General features: G+C 43.4%; 1 protein-coding gene across 7 annotated transcripts in view; it reads right to left on the bottom strand.

The window, feature by feature from the left end:
- Positions 1-2,083: 2,083 nt before the first annotated feature.
- ACACB (acetyl-CoA carboxylase beta) overlaps positions 2,084-27,151 on the bottom strand; it is a 272,288-nt gene continuing 247,220 nt past the window's right edge. For 6 of the 7 annotated variants that reach the window (XM_033954376.1, XM_033954378.1, XM_033954377.1 and 3 more), the window contains 4 exons: positions 21,871-22,025; positions 5,425-5,595; positions 3,738-3,874; positions 2,084-3,426 (listed from right to left, as the gene is read on the bottom strand). In XM_033954376.1, the coding sequence (XP_033810267.1) occupies positions 3,300-3,426; positions 3,738-3,874; positions 5,425-5,595; positions 21,871-22,025 (590 nt within the window). In that variant the 3' untranslated portion in view covers positions 2,084-3,299. Of the gene's footprint in view, positions 3,427-3,737; positions 3,875-5,424; positions 5,596-21,870; positions 22,026-27,151 lie in introns of those variants that run through there. The other variant, XR_004540311.1, reaches the window with a different exon arrangement.

Here is a 27,151-nt window from a genome sequence, read left to right as displayed (position 1 = left end):
TGTAGGTTGTGAGTTGTTTGCTCATGTGGGTCTTGATGATTTTGTTAGAATGAGTATGCCAGCGATGGATCTGTAGTTTGAAGCTGAAGAGAGATCTGCCTTTGGTGATTTTGGTATCGGGGTGCTATTTTTTCCATTGTTTCTGGCAGGTGGCCTTAGTTTAGGGAGTTATTGAGTAGATTAGTGAGCCAGATGATGATTTGTTCAGGAGCTGTAGTGAGTAGATAAGAGGGGCAGTTGTCCAGGGGCTACAGTATGCAGACAGTATGGCTAGAAGTTTTTTTTGTGTCAGGGATGGTCAGGTTGGAGAGTGAAGTCCAGATTTGGTCTGCTATGGCGGGTTCAGGGGTGTGTTGAGACGCACCCAGAATATGTGTTTCGGTGGGGATTGATTTGGGTACCTCGAATTGTACAGTTTTGATTTTGTTGAGGAAGAAGTCTGCTAGATCTTGAGCACTGATTTTGTTGGGGCGTCCTTTGGGTTCTTGATCCTTTGGGGATGTGAGCTGTTACACCAGGCAAAATAGAGACTGTGTCTGAATTCAAAAGGGCCTGGGATAGGCATTCAGGATCTCTCGGAGAGAGAAAGAGATAAGGGTTACTGCAGATGGGCAGACTAGATGGGCCATTTGGCCTTTCTCTGCCATCATGTTACAATGTTTCTATAACCATAAAGTTCTAAGACATCACAATGCAGGTGTAAAGAGCCTTAGCCAATAGGGAGAAGAGGAGATAGTGGATGCTGGTGATGGGCCATTTGGCCTTTATCTGCCATCATGTATCTCTATTTCTATTATCCAGTGTGTTGACACCTAATAAATAGGTAAAGACAATTTCTCATTGGAATTCAAAGCAATTGTTGAGAAAATGGCAAAAAAAACCCTTCAGGGGGTTACTTTTTTGCCTCATCTTGTACTTTTTTGCCTCATCTTGTATATTCCCTTAATTCACAAGATAACAAAAACGGAAAGGGTGCTGCAGCTTACAGAACAGGTTATGCAATTTGTCTTATTTTCTCTCATTTGACCATTTCATACATTTTCTTGTAGGACTGTTTAACAAACCAGTAATTTATTTGTATAGAAATATCACCCCCCTTAGAAATAAAGAAATATTTTAAACCTAGTCATTTTCAATTCATTTTGTGCTTCTTAATCAGGGACACCCACACTTTAGTAAACACGCCACTTAGTCCAAGTACCTCTAAGAATTCTTACATAAGTCCAATTTTGTATAGCTTGTGTAGCTCACAAAAGTGATTCCCAAGTTACACTGCAAAATGTGAATGTCTTATTTATTGAAGGATCATTGAACACAGAGCCTTTTGTAGAAAAAAATGCATGTATTTGATAACATGTACAGAGAAAACAGCTATTTTATAAACCTTTTCCCACAAAATTACATAGGGCTTTCTATGTGCAAGTCCCAGAACTGACCCAAGTACTGAATTTTGCATTTCTAAGGGGATCCAATTAAGGAGCTAAGCTTTCTACATTGTGACATCTTTAAAGGTGTAATATCGCCACAGTTGGTAGGGGGCACCCTTCTCTGACCTCACAACTAGGAGCTGTTCTAACAAGTTCACTTATGAGTCCCAGCTGACACAGGCATGGTGGTTGATGGCAAAGCCCTCTGCCGTGGAGGCAACTACTTTTAGAAAAGAGAATTTAGAAGATACTTATTTTTTTTTGAACCGCCAAAAAGCATAATCTTGGCAAAAAATAGCCACTAGAATAGTGAACCCATTTCATTTTCTAACCTACAGAAATACCGTTAACTCCAGACCATAGAAGCCAGGACCATTTATGAAGGGATCAACAGACGCTCTAGAATGATTATTTTCACATCCAAACACAGACCCTGGTTTTCTTTTCTTAATCATAGAAGCATTTCACCACTGTTAGAACACACACAAGATAGTCATGGGCAATAAGTAATATGTTAATCTGTGAAGCAGAAGTGGCTTCGGTATTTAAAAGAATGGATTCCCCTTGGGTGCAGTGCCTTTTATTTGTCTTGACAGCCAACGTGCATCATCTTTGGATATTCCTAAACATAGGCCAACATAATCATAAAAGCAAAGAGTTCCCACCTAGACACAATATGGCAGTATAAGAATCCACATAATAAACAGCTGAAAAGCATAGGTGATATGTGCATTTTTTTTTTTTTAATTGTGAAATTCTATTTTAAAGATTAGCAAGTTTGTACATGAAATGAGAGGGACATTAATGGCAGGAGGCTTGGAATTTGTCATGTTTTCACTCAAATAATTTGAATGACCACAACAAAGTAACATACATATGATGGAACAACTTCCAAGACACTTCAGCTTCCACCGCAGTGCCATTAAGGAAGTTGTTAACAAGGCAAGATTCCCTTGACCCTGCTCAGTCTATACCATTCCTAACACGGGAAATGTGGTACTGTCAGAGTAGTTTCAAAGATGCCGTTCTCTAATTAGCCTTATTCAGTTAAAAGTTGCTCCTGTGCACAGAATGGGAAAGGACCCTGGGCAAACAAATCGGGAGGGTGAAATCTTCTCTTATTTTAGGTCTGGCTGTTAAGGCTCCTGAACGGTTTAGTCACAAAACGATCTGCATCTAACCCAGCTTGAGCGCGGACGGTGGGGACTCTACACGCTCGTCAGACCAATCAATCAGCATTCTAATACTTTTTTTTCCAGTCCAAGTTTTATCGCCTAGATATAGGCCCCTACCGACCCCAAGAAGTTTTAGGAATAAAAAACTGCAAAAGCCCTTTCTAAGATAAAAAGTCTCATCTTGCAGGAAGTCATTCTTTCGGTGGGTTGAGGAGTAAACCAAAAATGATGTCACATTATCCCGATTGCGCTTCACAGACCATCATCAAGACCTGCTCATACCAGTCAATTGTTTTTTTTAAATAAAATTAATCCTATCCAAAAATGGATCCTATCAAAAAGCCTAACAAAATAGAAGAGTTTATACTTTTTTTGAGGTGCAAAATGCACGTGTACTCTTGTAATAGAACACCCTTCCCCTCCCCTCCCAGCAAAAATTCCATACAAGATTATAAATAACTCCTTACGTGCCGCCACCCTGGCATCGAATAGTGTGAATGTAAGAAAGATCATTTTCAACTTCAAAATGCAACAGTGGCTGTGTTTATTTAAAGGCACAAGCTGATCCAGCAGAATGATGGTGAAGCATCAACGGGTGGATGGCTTTGTCCGTAGTGTCCAACTCTCTGTGGTCAGGTTCCCGGAGGCAATGTCCCTGCCTCTTACAATCTGCATCTGATGGGAAGGGTGGCAGTGGTCAAGTAGAAGAGGGGTTGTCCACTGTGGCCAGATGATGGGCGATCTGTGCTCGCTGGGCTGGGGTGATATTCTGCGTCATGTGAATGATACAGTCCATAGCAACTTCAGGGTTTGCTTGAACCAAGCTAAACGAGGGAGGAAGCAAATTTAAAAAAAAGGTAAAAGAAATGAAACAAACAGATCTCGACAGGATTCACAAATACACTTTTAACCAAGCCGTGATAGAGGCTGCTCCAAAGCTCATAGGAATTGTATGAGCGTCGGAGCATTTAGCGATCTGGGCCACGGTAGAAACCTCGATCGCTGGGGTGGGATTAACTTTTTCCTCAAACTCTTCAGACAGTAAAAAAAAAAAAAAAAAAAAAAAGAGTAACTTGTGCGGTCTCCATGTATGCTTATTATTGAAGAGTAAAATCTCCCTCAAAATATAACTGACCTTCGGATGTGCTTGAGTGCATAATCCCGCTTCAAGTATTTAATATTTTCCCGAATGACCGAGCGAGCGCCATCCTCCTCGTTCAAGTGCTTCTCCAACCATTCCACAGCCACTTGGTTATTATCCCAAAGGTACGCCTAGACAGAGAAAGAAAACCCATGAAGACCAGAAATCTCTAGTATAGGGATCCTCAACCCAGGCCTCAGGACACACCCAGCTCAGCAGATTTTCAGGACACCCACAAAGAATATGCATGATACACATCTGCATACAATACCCCTGTTTTATGTAAGTTTATCTCATGCATGTTCATTTTGAGTATCCTGAAAACCTGATGGGCTGGGAGTGTCCTTGGGACTGAGCTGAAAACTCCAGTATACAACTGATCCTAACCAATAGATCAGGGGTCTCAAAGTCCCTCCTTGAGGGCCGCAATCCAGTCGGGTTTTCAGGATTTCCCCAATGAATATGCATGAGATCTATGTGCATGCACTGCTTTCAATGCATATTTATTGGGGAAATCCTGAAAACCCGACTGGATTGCGGCCCTCGAGGAGGGACTATAAGATCCCTGCAATAGATGGTATGTGGGATCAACAGGAAACAAGGTCCCACAGTGAAGTATGAAGAACGTTAGTAAAGAGAGATTGAGGATCTCAGAAACCTGCTTGGAAATAGGTAAATAAACCTTAGACCAAGACTGACTGGTTCCAAGTTTCCATCATTGATCCTCTAAACCTCTTTCCTTATTCTAAAACTCTCCTGCTGCATTCCGTATTCCTTTAATAATATTTCTTAAATCTTGACTTAAAAATTTTTAACCCAGCAGAGAGACTTTAAGAGAAGATTTAAGAAAGATTAATATAGGAATATGGAATGCAGCAGGAGAGTTTTAGAATAAGGGGCGGTTTGTGTGAAGGTGTCCCTTTGCGGCCACCAGAGAAATAACTTTTTTTTTTTTTTCAAGTTTATTGTATATTTGATTAATCACTTATTCAAATTTGTAAGCGATGAATTAAAATTACATAAAATTAAGGGGACAACAAAACAGCAAAAACTAAACATACGTAACATGTTAAAGACTAACATTACAAGCATATAAAAATGAGAGGAAAGGATGGGTAGAGAAATACAAATTGCTGATAGAAAAGAAGACAATTATGGTAAAAACAATAGGGAGGAGATAAACAATGAACCTTAAAGAGGTTATGAAAATGAAATGAAACAAAGCTTTTTAAGTATCCTTGAAAAGAAAGCTTTTTAGTTTGCTCTTAAATTTATCTCAATTGTTTTCTTCTCTTAAGTAAATGGGGAGGGAGTCCCATGTTTGAGGAGCTGTGACAGAAAAAATAAAGTGCCGCTGTGTATTAATAATTTTAAGCACAAGAGCAGCTGTGGAATACAAAGCTCATAACGTTTCTTTTCCTGCGATTAGGCCAGATTTGAGATGCTGCTGGTCAGATTTTTATTTACATTACAAAATTAGAGGGCCAGCACAGCGTAAAAATCAACAGGGGGAAAAAAAAAAAGTTTTCCAATTGTATTAAGTACAGCCAGCATGATACTAAAAATGCTATGTAAAAAAACCAACCCAAACCAAACATTTCAACTAGCCGACTCAGCAGAAACACAGAGAATGCCAAACGTTGCACAGTGATGGCAGAACACCAGGGGGTTCCGTGAGCACCTTCACAGCTCCTTCGGTCTCCATGAACCAGCGCCGCAGCATGGACTGGATGTGGATATTGCTCAGCTCACTGTTTGCAACTAGGATCTCGCTTTTAACCACCTCCTCCAACAGGAGACGTCGCAGTCGCCAGTACAAGAAGGTGCGGGCATCTTTCCAATCCAGGATATCCTGGGATAAGGGGGAAAAGAAACAAACAAAGGCATCAATAACGTCTTGTCTTGTACAAGATAGGAAACACAGGGGATGGGGGGGATACAGTTTATCTTAAAACAGAAAAAATAATTTCAATGAAACACGTAGATGTGACCATCTCTGGGAAAAGATGACTAAAGCCAAATATAACTCTTCTCCTGTCTTGTACAACTATCACATACCACCCATTTATACAATCTTCAATTTCTCGAGAAAAAAAAATGTTTGAATAAAAAAATTGTATTTCCTAGTATTGTTACACACATGCCCGGATTCCATTAATCAGACCGATGCATTTCTTGTATTCTCTGCAGATTCAAACCAGCAGGCAACAGATTTTTTACTCCATCTAAAATTAGATAGTCTAGGGCAGTGGTTCTTAACCTGGGTTCGACCGAACCCTAGGGGTTCGGTGAGTCAGTCTCGCGGGTTCGGCGGAGGTCAAAACACACCTCCGACTCATATAGCACTTCGGTCACGTTCAATCATCTATCAGTTATTCAGTGATTTTGATCAAGACTGATTGTGTACTCGGTTTCTTGATCTATCAATCTGTAACTAACGCCTTATATACATCAATCAATTCCTAATCAAAATTTGTGATTTAACTGATAGATGATTGAACGTGACCGAAGCGCTTATGATTCGTGATGATACGTCCCGCTTGTCCATAATTGGCTGCAGGTGATCACGCAACATCGCTTGGCCTTTCTGTGCCATTAATACTCTTCCCCCTACTCTCCTATTGTACTTCCCTTTTATGTACTTTTTCTTCAAAAATTGTATTTCTACCCCTCTTTCCTATTGTTTCCCGTGGTTTTAAAAGTCAATTACCCTGTAGGTCTGATTAATATATTATGTATATTGTGATTTCTTTAAAAATCATATTTTTACCTTTTGTACAACACTTTGTAATTTGGAAAAGCGTTCAATCAAATATCATGAATAAACTTGAAACTTGCTGCAGGGGATTTGATGCGCACAGTAGTCGAATTGTAACTGTTGTGATGGTACGTCGTGTGATACCTATCTTAATATTTGAATCCCTTACTAACTATGTCGAGCAAAATACGAAAGTGGTCGGAACGTGATGGGAGTCAGTGTCCTAACTGCATTATTATTCGAAATATAGGAGAACTTTTTTGTTTTCAAAATTGATATTATTTTTTCCCTCACTGTATGCCTATGTTTTGAATTTGTAAAAATCATATTTTATTTTTCCAATAAAGAAAGGTTCGGTGAACACACATATGAAACTGGTGGGGTTCAGTACCTCCAACAAGGTTAAGAACCACTGGTCTAGGGCAGTGGTTCCCAACCCTGTCCTGGAGGACCACCAGGCCAATCAGGTTTTCAGGCTAGCCCTAATGAATATGAATGGAGCAGATTTGCATGCCTCTCACTTCCATTATATGCAAATCTCTCTCATGCATATTCATTAGGGCTAGCCTGAAAACCCGATTGGCCTGGTGGTCCTCCAGGACAAGGTTGGGAACCACTGCCCTAGACTCAGATTTACAGGGAAATACTTTTAAAACCAATAGGAGGAAATATTTTTTCATTCAAGACAACTGTTAGGCTCTGGAATGCTTTGCCAGAGGATGTGGTAACAGTGCTTAAAGATTTGGACAAGTTCCTGGAGGAAAACACCATAGTCTGCTATTGAGACAGGTATGGGGGAAGCCACAGCTTGTCCTGGGATCAGTAGCATGGAATATTGCTACTATTTGGGTTTTTGCCAGGTATTTGTGACCTGGATTGGCCACTGTGGAAACAGGCCACTAGTCTGACCCAGTATGGCTATTCTTATGGCTCACACTTTATAAACACTCTCCAACTGTGGTTAAGAAATACCCCTGGACTTTGTCTCCAAAATGGCCCCTTGAATTGTCAACGCTCTGCAATAACTTCTCATGAGAACAAACACCTGTTCAGGAAGATTTTATCCAACCTTATACTCTAGCTCAGGGATGGGCAACTCCAGTCCTCGAGGGCCGGATTCCAGTCAGGTTTTCAGGATTTCCCCAATGAATATGCATGTGATCTATTTGCATATTCATTGGTGAAATCCTGAAAACCCAAATGGATTCTGTCCCTCGAGGACCGGAGTTGCCCTCCCCTGCTCTAGCTTCAAAGTCAGGATAGCTGTCAAGACTCTCATTTGCCAAGACTGTTGGACATTTTAAATTCTTATAGGAAGAAGGATAAATACTTACAAAGTCCCACAAACTGGTAAGAAATAATTGATAAGTATGATCTCTATTTATTGTATGTTTAGTCCAGGGGTGCCAAAGTCCCTCCTCGAGGGCCGCAATCTAGTCAGGTTTTTAGGATTTCCCCAATGAATATGCATGAGATCTATTAGCATACAATGAAAGCAGTGCTTGCAAATGGATCTCATGCATATTCATTGGGGAAATCCTGAAAACCCAACTGGATTGTGGCCCTCGAGGAGGAATTTTGACACCCCTGGTTTAGTCTCTTCTCACTCTGAACCGCCTTTGAGATAAATTTTGATTTCATTGTAATCTGTATTTTTCTGAGAAGCCATTTGACAATTATTGTAATTTGCTTTATGTCCAGCTTTTTCTTATTGTAAACCGCCTTGAACTGAAGGTTTGGCAGTATATAAAAATGACAATTATTATTATTGCTGCAGCTTCTGCTCCACCTCTGCCCTTTAGCTCTCCTCCCAGGCCTATTTCTGTCTCTTTAGCATTGGGGCTTCAGCGGATTCACTGTTCCCCCCTTTTCTCCTGGGTTTCTTCCTCCTGCACCAAGCCTTTCTACTGAAAACACCCTCAATCTCCTCTTCAGCTTCAACTTTCTGCTTCTCCTCCTGCCCAGGATGATGTGTTCTCTAAGAGAAGAAGGTTGCAGCCACCTTCTGACTGGGACACAGAGTCATTGGCTTCTGATTCCCCTTCAGGCCTACCTTAGTCCCCGATATTTTTTTTTTTGTGTGTGCCATTTACATTTCTAGCCCACAAAACCTTGGATCTATGCGGTTCACAAAAAGATAACCATTGTGGACATTCCCAGTGATCTGCAAAACTTGTCATAAGTTCATATTAGTGCTCTAGAAATTCTGTAAATAATACTGAATTGGAAATGCTGTTCACTGCCTGTTATGGCAGAACTCAATTTGGCTGGAGGAAGGAGCTGCGTTTGCCTGGGCTTGTGTATGAGGATAAATGACTCCTGATTTTTTTTGTGTGGGGAGAGTGGATGGGGAATGGGGGTGGTTTGAATGTTCATGGGGGAATGTGCCTCTTAGTTCTCGTGTTTAATCTGTACAATGGGTTATATCACAATAAAATATCAGTTACAAAAAAACTGTTCCCATCTCTATTAAAGAACGTCAGAGAATGTCTCCCAAAGACAGACATATTCTGTGGTCAGTGGCTGCTTTTCATCCCCCTTTCTCCTATTTCATATATCTTCCCAGCTTACTTTAGTCCAGTCATTTTAATAATAGTCTTTGGCTGGGACCATGTTCCACTAGAGCCCTATAATCACTAGATGTCATTTTTCTGTTCAAATATTTTTTTTTAGTTTTATAATGTAAATAAACAAATTATACACAGGTTAACTAGGACATGAAACAATCCAGCTGTACAAACCAATGAGTGGCATACAATACAACCATCATCTAATCTAATCTAATCTTCATTTTATATACCGAATCTAATCCCTAAGGAGCTCGACTCGGTTTACAGTTCTTTAAAAATTGAAACATAATAAGTAAAAGCTGTGAGATAAAACCAGAAATTGGTTAGATTAGATGGAAGGACAAAGTTAGAAAAAAAAAGTATGTTGAATTGCTTAAAATTACTATACGACAGCTAAAATCAAATTAACTATTGTGAAAACAACCAGGTTTTTAAACTTTTTCGAAACTGAAATAATTGATTTACCAGTCTTAAGAGAATCTGGAAGTCCATTCCAAATTCTCACCAATTTAAAAGTAAAAGATTTACTAAGCTTCCCAGTGCATTTAATACCTTTCAGAGAAGGAAATGCTAATTTGTGAATTGTTGTAATTCTTGAATAGCAGGATCTAAAAGAATTCCCACTGAGGGGAATCAAAGAGTCAAATATTCCATAAAGCAGTTTGAAAACCACACATGCACACTTGAACTGTATCTCATGTCAAACATATATGGCAAGGCCAGTACACACATTTACAGCAAATATATGCACGCTAAGCATGGAAGAGAATTCCCAACGAGCATCACAGAATAACTAAAATTAAGCTAAGGAGAAGTAACTTCTACATACATTCTGAAATGCTAAATGTCAACAGTCCAAAACACAATAAGATTGAACAGTCTCCATATTCTAAGGAATGATCTAGTAGAATGACGTTTTTCCTCAATAACACTTTCAAATTTGGTAGTTACACATAGTGTATTCCACCATACAATGAATTCCACTTTGGATAAGTCCTTCCAGCAATGCAAAATGTTTTTGATGGCCAGAAACAGCAAAATGTTGAGCATAAGAATTGGCGTTGCTGGGTCAGACCAGTGGTCCATCTTGTCCAGCAGTCCGCTCAAGCGGCGGCCCTCTGGTCAAAGACCAGTGCCCTAACTGAGACTAGCCCTACCAGAGTATGTCCTTATTTTGCAGGAACTTGTCTAACTTTGTCTTGAATCCCTGGAGGGTGTTTTCCCCTATGACAGACTCCGGAAGAGCGTTCCAGATTTCTACCACTCTCTGGGTGAAGAAGAACTTCCTTACGTTCATACGAAATCTATCCCCTTTCAATTTTAGAGAGTGCTCTCTCGTTCTCTTTACCTTGGAGAGGGTGAACAGCCTGTCCTTATCTACTAAGTCTATCCCCTTCAGTACCTTGAATGTTTCAATCATGTCCCCTCTCAATCTCCTCTGTTCGAGGGAGAAGAGGCCCAGTTTCTCTAATCTTTCGCTGTACGGCAGCTCCTCCAACCCCTTAACCATCTTCGTCGCTCTTCTCTGGACCCTTTCGAGTAGTACCGTGTCCTTCTTCATGTACGGCGACCAGTGCTGTATGCAGTACTCCAGGTGAGGGCGCACCATGGCCCAGTACAATGGCATGATAAACACGCATTGGGTTCAGTGAGGGAATGTGTAAGACCCTGTTGTCCAATGACAATGATTTTGATATGTAAAGGTTTGCGAATATTTAATATGGAAGAGATGGTATTCCAGACCTTATCCCACTGATTTTCCACATGACCAACATAAATTGGAGACTTCATGGGAGAATTTAGCAAGTTTCGATGTAAAAGGACTGAAGCTGATCAATGTCATTTTGTCCCTTTCCTCCAGGGGTTGTGAATGTTGCCTCTGTAGCTCCTCAGTCCCCAACTGGCTCAAAGAGCAGATGCCCTGAACCAGGAATCAAACCCATAGCAGTGTAACCGACTGTTTCTGAGCTCGGAGCCTGGATGTGTGTCTTGTATTTTAAAACTCTTTTTCTAACTTGATATCATCAAGCTGGTGCCCACTGTCCAGGCATTCACTTGTTTGTGACCAGACTTTTAATTAACAGCTTTGTTTCATAGGAGGAGTTAAGTCACTAATTTTTCAAACAAATAATTTTTCAAAATAAATAAGATTGGGTTTGGGGATAAGAGCATTCCAATAGGAATTCATTGCACTAGCCTGAAATGCCAAGGTTTTCCCTAAAAATCTCTTATTACACCATGCTTTTGCTGAAGGAAACAAAAACCAGAAGGATCTTTGTGTATTCTTGTTAGAATTATAGAATTCAAAGAGGGAAGAGAGGTAGATTGGAGACAATCCAAATAAAACTTTAAAATAAACACAACCAAATTTGAACAGAATTCTAGCCTCGAATGGTAACCAATGAAGCTTTAGATAGTAAGGTCTTACGTGATCATATTTTTTAAGACCAAAAATCAGACGGACTGCTGTATTCTGTACTATTCTTAGCCTAATAAGGTTTTTTAAAAAAATAAGAACCTACGTAAACAATATTACAGTAGTCCAGTGTAGGACTGATGACTGAACCAGTATCCTAAAAGACGTCGAGTCAAAATATTTTTTGATGGAACGTAGCGTCCATAAAATTGAAAAACATTTTTTAACCAGAAGCAAGAGAGAGACCCCGTAGAAACCACAGACTCAGGCATGAATATCCAAAACATTGGCTATTGTTCGTGTGCTGCCTGATACAGGCTGGGAAACCACTGGCCCTAGAGACAGCGGCTCCTTCGAAACTGCAGTGTCTGAGGCCCAAACCAGGCCTGGGCTGCTTTCTGTATCTCTGCTCTGGCAGAAAGAGAAAAAGCAAGGCACACGCTGCCCATGGTGTTTTTCTTACCAACAGCGAGAACAGCATTTTACTGATTCTGCCAGTGTTGCCGTACGCAGAGTAGGGAAAGGTTATAATCACTGGTTTGAAGCAAGACACCCCCATACCCCCAACTGGGAGGGAGCTGTGATCAACCAGTCATCCAGATACAGGTGAACCAGGACACCCAAGGTGCAGAGATAGGCCGCAGCCACCGCCATCACCTTGGTGAAGGTCCGGGGTGCCGTTGCCAATCCAAAGGGCAGCGCTGCGAACTAGAAATGTTGCCCCAGAACTTGGAACAGTAGATACTTCCGATGGTCCGAGAAAATGATCCAGGGAGGCTAGAAACTCCCTCAGCACCACCGATGCTATCACTGAACGCACCGCTTCCATGCGGAAGCGAGGGACTTTCAGGGCTGCACTGACCACCAGATCCCGAGTGTCGCTCTGGCACAGGTTCGATGACTGCACCATCCAAAAGTCTATGGACCGTGGCCTGCACCCAAACTACCTTCTCTGGGCAGCCGCAGGGGAATCCAGGAAATACTCCGTCAGAGGACAGAGAAACCCCAATTTGTGAACATAAGAACATAAGAACTGCCTTCTCCGGATCAGACCTTCGGTCCATCAAGTCCGGCGATCCGCACACGCGGAGGCCCTGCCAGGTGTACACCTGGCGTAATTTATATTCCACCATATCCTTATATGCCTCTCTTAAGGAGATATGCATCTAGTTTGCTCTTGAAGCCTAGGACGGTAGATTCCGCAATAATCTCCTCTGGGAGAGCATTCCAGGTGTCAACCACTCTCTGAGTGAAGCAGAACTTCCTGACATTAGTCCTGAACCTGTCCCCCCTTAGCTTCATTACATGTCCTCTAGTCCGTGTCAAATTGGACAATGTAAATAATCTTCTCTGCTCTATTTTGTCGATTCCTTTCAGTATTTTGAAGGTCTCGATCATATCCCCACGCAGTCTCCTTTTCTCAAGGGAGAACAATCCTAGTGTTATAAGTCTGTCCTCGTATTCCAGTTTCTCCATACCCTTCACCAGTTTTGTTGCTCGTCTCTGCACCCTCTCCAGCAGTTTTATATCCTTCTTTAGGTAGGGAGACCAATGTTGGACGCAGTATTCCAAGTGTGGTCTGACCATTGCCCTATAAAGCGGCATTATAACTTTCTCCGATCTACTCGAGATTCCTTTCTTTATCATGCCCAACATTCTATTTGCCTTCTTTGCCGCTGCCGCGCATTGTGCCGACGGCTTCAGGGTTCTGTCTATCAGCACACCCAGGTCCTTTTCTTGTTCACTCTTCCCCAGAGTTGCACCTGACATTGTATACTCGTATTCCTTATTTTTATTGCCTAAATGCATTACCTTGCATTTCTCCACATTGAATTTCATCTGCCATTTCTCCGCCCATGTTTCTAACTGACACAAGTCGCTCTGGAGTTTCTCTCTATCATCCTGCGATCTGAGAATCTCCAGAACCCAGCGGTCAGAAGTGATGGCCTTCCATTCCGCCAGAAAGGCTGACAACTGCCCCCTGATGCGCAGAGGAGAAGACAGCAGCCTGGCATCAGAACTGTTTTAGTGGAAGCCGCCAGCCAACCTGCCGCAGACTGCTGACGTTGAGATCCGCCGAAGCGTGATATGACAGATGAAGAAGACTGTTGTCCTGTGGAAAAGCCTGAATATGGACGAGAACGCTGGAAGGGATGAAAATTAGAATGCTCAGAACTCCATGAAGGGCAAGGCCTGCTCCCTGGCTATGCCTTGGGTCTACGATCCTGGACACTGGACATAAGGTCATCCAGACCCTGGCCGAACAGGAGCTGACCCTTGAAGGGCAACCGGCTCAATGTTGCTTTAGAAGATGAATCATCAGACCACTGCCGAATCCAGAGAATTCTGCGAACCAAATCAGAATAGGCGCCAAGCTCGGTGAAAACTTTCAAGATATTGTACAAGGCATCAGCCATGTAATCAACTCCGGAGATGAGAAAATCCAAATCACGAAGCACCAGTGTCAGGATTATGGCGCAGCTTGGAATGGCACGCTCAAGCCACGAAAGAGAAGGCCGACACCGCCTTAACACCAGCCACAGCTGAATCAAAGACGCTTAAAGATAAAATCCACTTGTCAGCCTTGGACCAGCCCCCATCGCTGAGGAGAGATGCGCCCTAGGTGACCTGTGCCACCAAAGAGTCCACCTTCAGGGAAGTCAAAAACTTGTTAAAGCTAACCGCCATGGGATAAAGTTGCACCATAGCTCGAGCACATTTCAAGAGGTCTTCAGGAGTCTCCCAGATGGTGGTTAATGGAAGTCGCTCGAAGGAAGGAAAGGTGACTAGTGGAGTCCCTCAGGGTTCGGTGCTGGGGCCAATCCTGTTCAATATGTATGTAAGTGACATTGCTGAAGGGTTAGAAGGAAAAGTGTGCCTTTTTGCAGATGATACCAAGATTTGTAACAGAGTAGACACCGAAGAGGGAGTGGAAAATATGAAAAAGGATCTGCAAAAGTTAGAGGAATGGTCTAATGCCTGGTAACTAAAATTCAATGCAAAGAAATGCAGAGTAATGCATTTGGGGATTAATAATAGGAAGGAACCGTATATGCTGGGAGGAGAGAAGCTGATATGCACGGACGGGGAGAGGGACCTTGGGGTGATAGTGTCCGAAGATCTAAAGGCGAAAAAACAGTGTGACAAGGCAGTGGCTGCTGCCAGAAGGATTCTGGGCTGTATAAAGAGAGGCGTAGTCAGTAGAAGGAAGAAGGTGTTGATGCCCCTGTACAGGTCATTGGTGAGGCCCCACTTGGAGTATTGTGTTCAGTTTTGGAGACCGTATCTGGCGAAAGACGTAAGAAGACTTGAGGCGGTCCAGAGGAGGGCGACGAAAATGATAGGAGGCTTGCGCCAGAAGACGTATGAGGAGAGACTGGAAGCCCTGAATATGTATACCCTAGAGGAAAGGAGAGACAGGGGAGATATGATTCAGACGTTCAAATACTTAAAGGGTATTAACGTAGAACAAAATCTTTTCCAGAGAAAGGAAAATGGTAAAACCAGAGGACATAATTTGAGGTTGAGGGGTGGTAGATTCAGGGGCAATGTTAGGAAATTCTACTTTACGGAGAGGGTGGTGGATGCCTGGAATGCGCTCCCGAGAGAGGTGGTGGAGAGTAAAACTGTGACTGAGTTCAAAGAAGCGTGGGATGAACACAGAAGATTTAGAATCAGAAAATAATATTAAAGATTGAACTAGGCCAGTTACTGGGCAGACTTGTACGGTCTGTGTCTGTGCATGGCCGTTTGGAGGAGGATGGGCAGGGGAGGACTTCAATGGCTGGGAGGGTGTAGATGGGCTGGAGTAAGTCTTAACAGAGATTTCGGCAGTTGGAACCCAAGCACAGTACCGGGTAAAGCTTTGGATTCTCGCCCAGAAATAGCTAAGAAGAAAAAAAAAATAAAATAATAATTTAAATTGAATCAGGTTGGGCAGACTGGATGGACCATTCGGGTCTTTATCTGCCGTCATCTACTATGTTACTATGTTATGTTACTATGTTAGATATCAGTAAGAATTCGAACAAGGTTAGAATGATCAGGAAAGGGAGCAGATTGTAGCCTCTGGTCACACATGAGTGAACACTCTGCAGTGGCCAACTGTTTAGCCTGCAGCTTCAATTCCTGAAGAGATTCCAAGATCAAATCCACAAGATGCATGTACTTGGGGGAGGGGGGGTGGGGTGGGGAAATTAAGCACACAGTGGGATCCTTCCCCCAGATCCAGGGCTCTGCACTGATCCGGATCCTGGAGATCCGTCAAGTTCACCACATCCGTGGTCGCTGCAGCACCTCCCGGCAAAAGCAAAGGTATGGAAAGAATGCCCAGCACAACTGCAGTTACAGCCGGATTACCTGCTGGCACCCCAGAAAAGACCCTGGTCTTGAGGAGCAGGGTCCCTGTAACTAGTGCTGGAGCTGACAGAAGGGAAACAGATAGAGACTTTTTAACTAAATATGTGCCTGATAAAGCATATTCACAAATTCCGAGGTAAACCCATCTTCTAGATTTGGGCTATTTGTGGGGGTTTTCGCCAGAGACGTGCTTGCGTTTCACCGAAACGACGCCAGCACACTCCCCAGAGTCCCCTGACGCCATTTTCATGGGAGTTGGTACAGAAGGTGCTAGAAGACCCTCTTTGGAAGTCAAAGGCACAGAATCTGGGCAAGCTGCGTACCCCTCATGGGCCACAGCGCACATGGAACATGACTGCATATCCAACAGCCATCCACTGAAAATGAGGTATGAATCCAGCCCTAGGGAGGCCATCCATGCAGTTTTCTTGAAAAAACAAAGCTTGAAAATATGAAAAATGTACTTTAATTCAAATCGGAAAAAATCCAAGATGGCCAACGAGGGTGCCGATTTTGAGGAAAAACAGTCCGGGAAGATCACAGGAACCTTAAAAAAAAATGGCAATTTGGGGATTTTTTAGAGTTGGGGAGGGGTAGAGCATACAGAGAAACCACCCCCAAAAACCTTTCAAAAATCCCCCAAAATTGCTGATTCAGGCTGTCAGCCTGTACTCACTGTGACCTGTGCTGAATGGGAAACACTACAGACCGAGCTGAAAACAGCTCACAAGGAGATCCTTTGCCTCAGAGAACTGGAAATTTGGAGTTCAAAATCTTCTGACAGCCCCACCGACTTGACCATCAAGGCCGGAGACCTCCGCCACTCTCAGATACGCCACCCAGATGCCTGGAGGAGGAAAGCAGTCTGGCTCCAATTCTAGTTGCATCTCCTCGGAACCGCTCAGCCTGTGCTCTGATGAACCTGGGCTGAGCAAGCTCCCAAGGGAACGGTTCCCGAGCCCTGATCTGATGTGCATGCTTACTACCAAGTAGGGAATCCCCCAGAAGCAGACTTTTTCCAACGGTCTGCGATCTCCCGCAGTCAAGGATGTCCCCGCACGGAACCTCCACAGCACGAGGGAGAAAACCGCAAACGAAAAATACTGAAATACCACGAAATTAAACACAAGCAGAAAAGATAAGCTCCTACAGCCTGGCCTGTAGGTAGAAGAACTGGTAAACTGAGGAGCATGCACAGTGATAAGGTATGAGAGGGAGAATTAAAGCCTCTGAAGTTTTAAGGCTTCCTACAGATCCTGACGGGTAGGCGGAATAGCCCACTGGTCCCCGAATAAAGTGAGATTGTATAAGAATAATAAAAATACTTTTGAAATAAACAAACAAACCACACTCTATTCATTAGCATCCAATATTAATCCCAAAAGATTTTCTCTTTCATCTGGAATTTACCGTATATACTCGAATATAAGTTGAGACCCTCCTTTTCCCCCCAAAAAGGAGGAAAAATGGTTGGCTCGAATATAAGTTCGGAGGCTTAATATTCAAGTGTCCTGCCTTGTCAGGCTCTGCATCCAGCCCCCTCCCTGCCAAGCTCTGCACCCAGCCACCCTTCCTCCCATCCCTCCCGTCAGGCACTGCACCCAGCACCCTTCCTTCCTCCCCTCCCCTATCAGGCTCTGTGCCCAGCACCCTTCCTTCCTTCCTCCCCTCCCCTGCCAGGCTCTGCACCCAGCACCCTTCCTTCCCTCCCCCGTCAGACTGCACTCTCCCTCCCAGGCTCTACCCTCTGTTCCCCCTTCCCTGCCCTATCTTCATACCTCTGCCATTCCCTGGTGGAGGTGCAGCGGGTCCTCTGCCAATCGCTTGTGGAGGTGCAGCGGGCAGGAGCAAGCTTTCCAAACTCCTGCCCCACTGCTAACCAGCTACGCGATCCAATTTCTTCATCTGAGCGGCACAAGCAGCAGCGTGATTTGGCGCTGCTTCTCAGTGCTGAGCGGCTTCCTTACTGCTTGCTTCACCGCCACCAGTGATCAGCAGAAAACCCGCTGCACCTCCACCAGGGATCGGCAGAGGTATGATAGGACAGGGAGGAGGAAGCGGCAGAGCCTGGCAGCAGCAGCAGCCTTAAAAAATTCTGGGAGGTGGCATTGACCCGAATATAAACCAAGACCCCCATTTTTGGGCCCCAAAATTCCGGTTTATATTTGAGTATATACGGTAAAAGCAGTTCATTATTTATAGAATACTATCTCCCCTTTTATTAAACTGCAATAGCGGTTATTAGTTCAGGGAGCCGCACTGCTCCCGATGCTCACAGGAACTCAATGAGCATCGGGAGCAGTGCGGAAGAGCATTCAGCGCAGCTCCCTGCGCTAAAATCGCTATCGTGGTTTAGTAAAAGGGGGCATATGCGTGTAACCAATATAAATATCTATCTTCAATGTGTTACTGCTCTTCCATATGACACGTGAATTGATGTAAAATATTAGCGCTCTTCCATATTCTCCTTAAGCCTTTATCATTAAAAAGATTATCCAACACCATAGGCATGGGAACAGGAGAGGCCAAAGGGGCCATGGCTTTCACCAAAATTGGTGCCTACCTACCCAGCTCCTGGCGTTCTACCTTAAATCTTCGGGCAGCCGCCATGCAGCATCAACGAGCAGGCCTGCCCCGGAACCCTTCATTCAAACAGTAGCTCCTAGCCCTGTTCTGGGGGACCCCCAGCCAGTTGGGTTTTCAAGATATCCCTAATGAATATGCATGAGAGAGATTTGCATACCTGTCACTTCCATTATATGCATATTCATTAGGGATATCTTGAAAACCCGATTGGCTGGGGGGGGGGGTCACCCAGGACAGGGTTGCCAGTTGGGTTTTCAAGGTATCCCTAATGAATATGCATGAGAGATTTGCATATTCATTAGGGATATCTTGAAAACCCGATTGGCTGGGGGGGGGGGGTCACCCAAGACAGGGTTGGGAACCACTGATTTAAAACTACAGCGCTGGGAGGAGGTGGGTGGATGAGTCGGAAGTTCATGAGAGGTGCCACAGGAATCCGCTGGGGCCATGGCAGAGCTCCTGGGCCCCCCCCCCCACCCCACCCAAACAGGACAGCGCTCAGTTGCCCTAAAAAGCAAGATTGGCTCTTTTACAAGTTACATAACATCCAGAAGTGTGTCGCATTGGTTAAAGCTACAGCCTCAGCACCCTGAGGTTGTGGGTTCAAACCCATGCTGCTCCTTGTGACCCTGGGCAAGTCACTTAATCCCCCATTGCCCCAGGTACGTTAGATAGATTGTGAGCCCGCTGGGACAGAAAGGGAAAAATGCTTGGGTACCTGAATAAGTTCATGCAAACCGTTCTGAGCTCCCCTGGGAGAACGGTATAGAAAAATTGAATATATAGAAAACAAAACCATGGTAGATGTGTTATGCAAACATTATGGAAACTGACATTTTTCCATCCAAATTTACAATTGTACAAATGCTGATTGTAACAGCAAAGGAGTAATATATGCTATTTTATGTCCAAGTCTTTCATAAATATTGGCATGACTGCTTGCAAATTCAAAAATTGAATTATTAAAGATCGTTCAGCCATTTGAAAGAGGAAAGGCAGCATCCCCTAGGGCCTCACCGGTTACAGAACTGTGTACAATTGAGCACTTGGAAGTTCTCTATGGAAGAGATGGGAATATGTAACAGGTCATATAGCTAAATATTTTACTCAATGAGGAAGAGAGAAATGTATTTAGATAGTAGATAGCGAATCCAGGATATTTATATTCCAAAGCAGAATGGCAAGTTTGCAACGAAAAGGAGTCTATAACTCTGTATAACTTGGAATATTGTGTTCAGTTTTGGAGGCCGGATCTGGCGAAGGATATAAAGAGAGTTGAAGCGGTCCAGAGGAAAGCGACAAAAATGGTAAGGGCTTTGAACCAAAAGAAGTACGAGAAGAGACAGGAAGACCTAAACATGAATACTCTAGAGAGGAGGAGGGACAGGGGAGATATGATACAGGCATTTAAATACTTGAAAGGTATCAAATATAGAACCAAATCTTTTTCAGAGAAGGGAAAATGGTAAAACTAGAGGGCATAACTTCAGGTTGCAGGGAGGAAGACTCAGGAGCAATGTTAGGAAATTCTTTTTCACGGAGAGGGTGGTAGATGCCTGGAATGACCTCCCGAGGGAAGTGGTGGAGAGGAAAACGGTGATGGAATTCAAAAAAGCGGGGGATAAACACAGAGGATCTCTAATTAGAAAACAAATGGTATAAATTAAAAGAACTAAGGCCGATATTGGACAGACTTGTACGGTTTGTGTCTCATATATGGTGATTCGGTATAGGATGGGCTGGGGTGGGCATCAATGGGAAGTCCACTAACTTGGAACCTGAGGACGTTAATGGCCAGACTTTACAGCAGATATCCTGCAAACAACTGGATGGTTGGATAGGCTGGAGTGAGCTTGGATGGCCAACACCAGCAGTTGGAACCTAGGACATTACCAAGTGGACTTTAGTCTATGGCCCAGAAATATCAAAGAGACAAGTTAATTTAATTGTGTATTTTTAATGCGAATAACTAATGGACAGACTGGTTAGACCAGGGCTGCCCAAGTCTGGTCCTCGCAATCTACTGGTAGGCCAGGTTTTCAGGATATCCACAATGAATATGCATGAGAGAGATTTGCCTGCACTCGCCTACTTGGTATGTAAATTTCTCTCAGGAATGTTCATTGTGGAAATCCTGAAAACCTGGCCTGCCAGTAGATCGCAAGGACTGGACTTGGTCAGCCCTGGGTTAGACCATTCAGGTCTTTATCTGCCGTCATTTACTATGCATGCATTGGTGGTTTTTGTTAAACTACAGTAGTATGGGGAGAGCATGGCATCACACTTGATTTTTTTTTTCCTAATACAGGTTGGTCATTTTACTGGTGTTTCAATTATTCATAGTGAAGAAGATTATGTACTAAGCTGTATTAAAGAAAAAGTGTTATATCTATATTATTTGAATGTTCTGATTTGTGCTTATAACGAGCAGATACTTCATAAGTATTACGACTCCCTTTTAGTAGGTTATTATATCTCTCTTATTTGAATTTCCGTGAAGTATATTTTTGAAAATGTTTCATGGTAAGTCCTATTAAGTTTCAATTTACTGATTCTGACTTGACCTCATTCAATGAATGTATGATTATATTTGAGCAAGTGCAAAGCGACGCATGTGGTAAAGAGGAACCTGAACTATAGCTACATGATGTGGGGCTCCAAGTTAGGAGTCACTGCCCAGGAAAAGGATCTCGGTGTCATCGTTGAGGATATATTGAAACCCTGAGCTCAATCAATGTGCGGTGGCGACAGCTAAGAAAGCAAATAGAATGTTAGGAATTATCAGGAAAGGAATGGAAAACAAAGATGAAAATGTTATAATGCCCTTGTATCGCTCTATGGTACGGCCGCACCTCAAATACTGTGAGCAAATTCTGGTGGCCATATCTTTAAAAAGATGTGGCGGAATTAGAAAAGGTACAGAGAAAGGCAATGAAAATATAATAAAAGGGATGGGACGAAGAAAGGCTAAAGCGGTGACGTCTCTTCTCCAAGCTGAATTGCTGGTTTACTCTTTCCAAAATACTAGGACTAGGGGGCTACTAGGTAGTAAATTTAAAACAGAGAAAATATTTCTTTACACATGTAATTAAACTCTGGAATTCGTTGCCAGAGTACGTGGTGAAATTAGCTTAGCAGGATAAGCAGTATACTAATTGGGATCTAGCTAGGTACTTGGGACCTGGGTTGGCCACTGTTGGAAACAGGATACCTTTAGTCTGTCCCAGTATGGCATGTTCTTATGTTAATAATAAAATTGCAAATTAAAAAAAAAATTACCATTCCTGCAGGGGAGAAAACGGAAAACAAGCAATCTGTCCAGGTAATCCTCCAAGTTAGTCAAAGTGATCTGATTATCCACCTCTTTGTTGCTATAAGACTGCCTGCATGGCTCCATTTTATTTATATAATTAAGCAAAAGAGAAACTAATGCTTAACTGTAATGACGCCCTTTTCCTGCATCCTCCCAGGTGTGTCGTGAAGATCTGCAAAGTGCACTGCCACCTGGTGGTAGATGGGCCCCAAGATATCCTCGCGAAATTTCAGTTTATTTTCCAGCTCCTTTCGTTCCAGTTCAGGCAGCTCTGGTGAACCTGTTTTTGTTTCCCCCCAGGAAATGACAGATGATGGATTATTTTTGTTATTACCAATCCATAGAGAGGAACCACAGATGAAAAATTAATAGGACTCATTCATTCATTCATTCAAAAAAAAAAAAAAAACAAAAACCCAAAAACAACAAACCCCACACCCCAACAGATCTTTAGAAAAATCAAAATTAAACACTCACTGATATTACCTGTACAGACACTTTCCTCCTCATCCCTTACATACTACTACAGTGAAAGTTTTGAGTACAATATGTATGTATTAAACTTTTGTGATAATAGTGCTATACTGGAGCACATCAGAGTTTTGTTTTGGTTTTCAATATATAAGGAGAAATTAGATCTTACCTACTAATTTTCTTTCCTTGAGTCCCTCCAGACCAGGGGTCTCAAAGTCCCTCCTTGAGGGCCGCAATCCAGTCGGGTTTTCTTGATTTCCCCAATGAATATGCATGAGATCTATGTGCATGCACTGCTTTCAATGCATATTCATTGGGGAAATCCTGAAAACCCGACTGGATTGCGGCCCTCAAGGAGGGACTTTGAGATCCCTGCTCCAGACCAATCCAGATGCAGGTAGAGACAGTTACTGGCTTCTGACATCATACCATATAGCCCTCTGTCAGCCAATGTTTAAAGCGGCAACAAGGAACTTCCTCACAAAGGAAGGATAACCAATGACAAGCAATCCAGAAGAAACTGCAACAGAACTGAAGAATATGGCATATGGGAGGAGAGAATCCACCATCACCCTCTCTCCAAAAAACCATCCATTTTTCCTTTGAAAATAATTATCTGGTTGGGTTCTAGACTGTCTCAATATATCCAGCAATGCACTGACCACTGCTGTTGAGTTGAGACCTGCAGAGGACTCCACAAACGCATCAGGAACAGAACACACAAACCCTTGGGTATATCTATCACAGACCATTTTGATCACCCCACTGATGTGATATTATCTGGAGCCAACCTCCAGAAAAACTGCCTATTGACAGGTCCATAACATGGTTCCTTGAAACCTCATTGTGCCTCCCTGGAGGCTCCTACACTTGTCAGAACTGGCTCCCAGCCTTCTCTGTGATCGCTCCAAAACAGACCACAGTGTATCACTTACTCTCCTGGACCACTTGCATCTCCAGGATTCTCTTAAAGTGCACCCTAGCATTCACCCCTGGGAATCCTCCAGGAATCTGGCAACTTAGAATCCCTGAACTGAACAACACTTCTAGGTCCTCACCTAACATCCTTACTCTAAACCAAGGGTATCAAACTCAGTGACATTAAGGGGCCGAAATCCAAAGCACAGGCTAAGTCGTGGGCCAGACCCCCACCAAATCTCTGCCACAGACCCCGCCCCATAATAGAACTAATTGTAACACCACACACAATAGAATCTTATTAACAACACATAATGGTTAATCACAAAATTAAACTACACAAAGCACACTATATGCTTCTCAATATTCATTCCTACCAGAACACAGATAACCCCATGCAAATACAGGACCAAAAACTAAAAGTGCTAATATATACAAACGAAACCCTAAGATTCAAGACTCTGCATGCAGTACAACCCCAGAGGAAAAGAAACAAATGCATTTCTTCCTCAACAGTGCAAAATATAGACAGACGTAATTTCTCAAAACTGATATAATTCAATCTTTAAATTGAAAATAAAATCATTCCACCTACCTTTGTTGTTTCCCTCCCTCCGGTGGGTGTCTTACCTTCTGGCCGGCTCCAGCCTGGCTGTTTTATGCGACCCGAGGTGCGATGCAGCGTTTTCACTGCTGCCCCCAGTGTTATCTTCTGGCTGTCTCCCTCCTCCTCACTGCCGCAGTGTGCACAAAGTAGTAGGTGGCGACTCCTCGCACGTCCTGCGCCTCATCTGGAAGCATTCCCTCTGACGTTGTGACGTCAGAGAGAAGGCTTCAAGCTGAGGGCGGGATGCACGTAGGAGCCGCCGCCCGTAGCTTTGTGCACACTGCGGCAGTGAGGAGGAGGGAGCCAGCCAGAAGATAACACCGGGGATGGCAATGAAAATTCCGCATCGCACTGCGGGCCGCATAGAATGGCCAGACGGGCCGGATTCGACCCGCGGGTCTTGAGTTTGACACCTGTGCTTTAAACGGACACTTACTGAGTCTTGAAAGACACATCTGAGGTCTAATTCCTAAGTGACACACACTGTTCATCAGGCATCGATGCTGTAATATCCTTGGCCGAAATCCAAATAAGAATATACTTGTCCACAAAGAAGTCCTGGCCCATCTCCAAACAATCTGCCTCCAACACCCTGATGGGTTTTAATGGACTATGGAGCTCTCTGGCAACTGCTCCACTCAGTGAAAACATGCCTGGGCAACGTTACCTTCACAGATTGAAGCCTGAAATATCAATGCTACTGTCAGAAAGGTTTCCTTCACAAAGCCTCCCTATGGCATTCCTGAGGCTCCTTCAGGGCAGCACTTCCTTTCATAGGGATCGCCTCTTGGTGACAGCAGACACTAGCATATCCTCCTTTGGGCGATGGAAGCTCTCCTCTGACAGAACAGGATAAATCCTTGGTATGGACTGCCCTGCTCATCTCCTGTGTATAGGGAATGGCTTAGGGGGCTTCCTGCTGTCCTCCAGCTGGGGATCTTCTACCTTCGTATGGAGCTGAATCCTCAACTGAAACATTTGAGCACCGAGAAAACCTGGTCAATTAGCAAGAGCAACTCCTTCTGAGCAAAAAAAATCTTTACCATGTAGTTATCCTTTCCCAAGGCAACCTCTTCCTCCATCAAACTGTCTTCCAGATTCTTCTTCTGGGCCTCCACTGTATGTCACCGGACCAAGGGAACCCTCTGAATAATGGAGACTATATCCTGTGATGCTGCTTTCCTGGTGGACCAAAGCCCCTTGTTGGCACTTAGTCTACACAGAAAGGCCTCCACGGGTCCATCACACTGCATCCAGCAACTGCCACACCCCACTTCAAACAAAGCAAGTGATAAATCTGTGGGAACTACCTGTTCCTAGAGTCCCAAGTCCAACTAGCGACAGTCCTATTAGTGATAGGAGGAAGTGCAAAAGTGGCATCGAGAGACTCAAAGGTGAAGGCAAAACCAGAACATGAACATAAGAACATAAGCAATGCCTCCACTGGGTCAGACCTGAGGTTCATCGTGCCCAGCAGTCCACTCACACGGCGGCCCAACAGGTCCAGGACCTGTGCAGAAATCCTCTAGCTATACCCCTCCATCCCTTTTTCCAGCAGGAAATTGTCCAATCCTTTCTTGAACCCCAGTACCGTACTCTGCCCTATTACGCCCTCTGGAAGCGCATTCCAGGTGTCCACCACACGTTGGGTAAAGAAGAACTTCCTAGCATTTGTTTTGAATCTGTCCCCTTTCAACTTTTCCAAATGGCTTCTTGTTCTTTTATTTTTTGAAAGTTTGAAGAATCTGTCCCTCTCTACTCTCTCTATGCCCTTCATGATCTTGTAAGTCTCTATCATATCCCCTCTAAGTCTCCTCTTCTCCAGGGAAAAGAGCCCCAGTTTCTCCAATCTTTCTCTATCTCTCTCTCTCCCTTTCTCTCTCTCTCTTTATATATATATCTCTCTCTCTATTTCTGTCTCTCTCCCTTTCTCTCTCTCTTTCTTTCTAGCTCTCTTTCTATATATTTCTCTCTGTCTCCCTTTATCTCTCTCTTTCTGTCCCTCTCCACTCTCTCTATGCCTTTCATGATCTTGTAAGTCTCTATCATATCCCCTCTAAGTCTCCTCTTCTCCAGGGAAAAGAGACCCAGTTTCTCCAATCTCTCAGCGTATGAAAGGTTTTCCATCCCTTTTATCAGACGTGTCGCTCTCCTCTGAACCCTCTCGAGTAACGCCATATTCTTCTTGAGGTAAGGCGACCAATATTGGATGCATTACTCCAGATGCGGACGCACCATCGCCTGATACAACGGCAGGATAACTTCTTTCATTCTGGTAGTATTACCCTTCTTGATTATACCTAGCATTTTATTCGCTCTCTTAGCGGCCACTGTGCCATCGGCTTCATTGTCATGTCCACCATTACCCCCAAGTCCCTTTCTTGGGTACTCTCCTTCAATAACATTCCTCCCATCGGATAGCTGTACCTCGGGTTTCTGCTTCCCACATGTAGTACTTTACCATGAAGCACACATCGGCACCGCTCTTTTGCATCTTTAAATATAAAATTTTCTATTTTTCTTTTTTCTTGGAAGGCTTATATTTAAGCACAGAAAACAGACACCAATGTGTGCTCTTGCTTTTGGGTTTTCTCAGATTTGCGTGCAGTTCTTCTCAATACAAGCACTTTCAGGCTTGCATGGGCTTTCTTCCACTTGAAATCAAAAGAAATCCTCTCTTTGAACCGCCCACCAGCTCTGAGCTGACATTATTTTTCCTGCTAGTACGAACAGGTTTTGTTGTTCTATGAGCACTGGGAAGTCACAGCAAACAATGTCAAACGTTTGACTACATTTAAATACAATTTGCGGCTATCTCCGGCATGCCGGTTGTTTCCGGTGGCATTCCGTGTAGATTAAAATCCGCACTGTTCCTGCACTATCTGGCCTTACCGCTAGCAGCAGGTTTTGAGAATCTGCCTAGGATATGCTGGACACTGTCTCTTGGGACAAGAAGGCTGCACAGAATACTTGCAGTGTGATGTCATAAGGCAGTAGCTCTCTTGTGCCACCTGCTGGCAAACACATTTGGAATGTTCTAGGGGACAATAAAGAACTGATTTGGTTAGTACTAGTGTCAATCAAAAAGTTCTCAAAAGCCTGTGAACTTCCATACAAAAAGTCCAGTGAAACAGCAATTCAGAAGGAATAAAGCCTTTTCCTTTGTTAAATATTCAAGTCCATTGCTGAAACTGAAATGCCAGTTTCTTTAATAGGCAAATATCAAGGTCAGGCAATTTTTTTTGTGTGGGGGAGGGAGGAAGGGAGTAGGAGGGACTTGGTTGTGAGTGCCACTTAATATATTTTGGGATGTGTCACTTTTTGGTATTTTTATTTGTTTTTATTTGTATTATTATGTGTTTTTTGTTTTTTTTATTTGCGAGTAGTAAGTATTGTGGTTACGTGGT

This window comes from Geotrypetes seraphini, chromosome 8 (assembly GCF_902459505.1).
Source record: "Geotrypetes seraphini chromosome 8, aGeoSer1.1, whole genome shotgun sequence".
Taxonomy (NCBI): Eukaryota; Metazoa; Chordata; class Amphibia; order Gymnophiona; family Dermophiidae; genus Geotrypetes; species Geotrypetes seraphini.
Note: the sequence above shows the minus strand (reverse complement) of the source record. Positions and strands in the feature narration are given on the sequence as shown.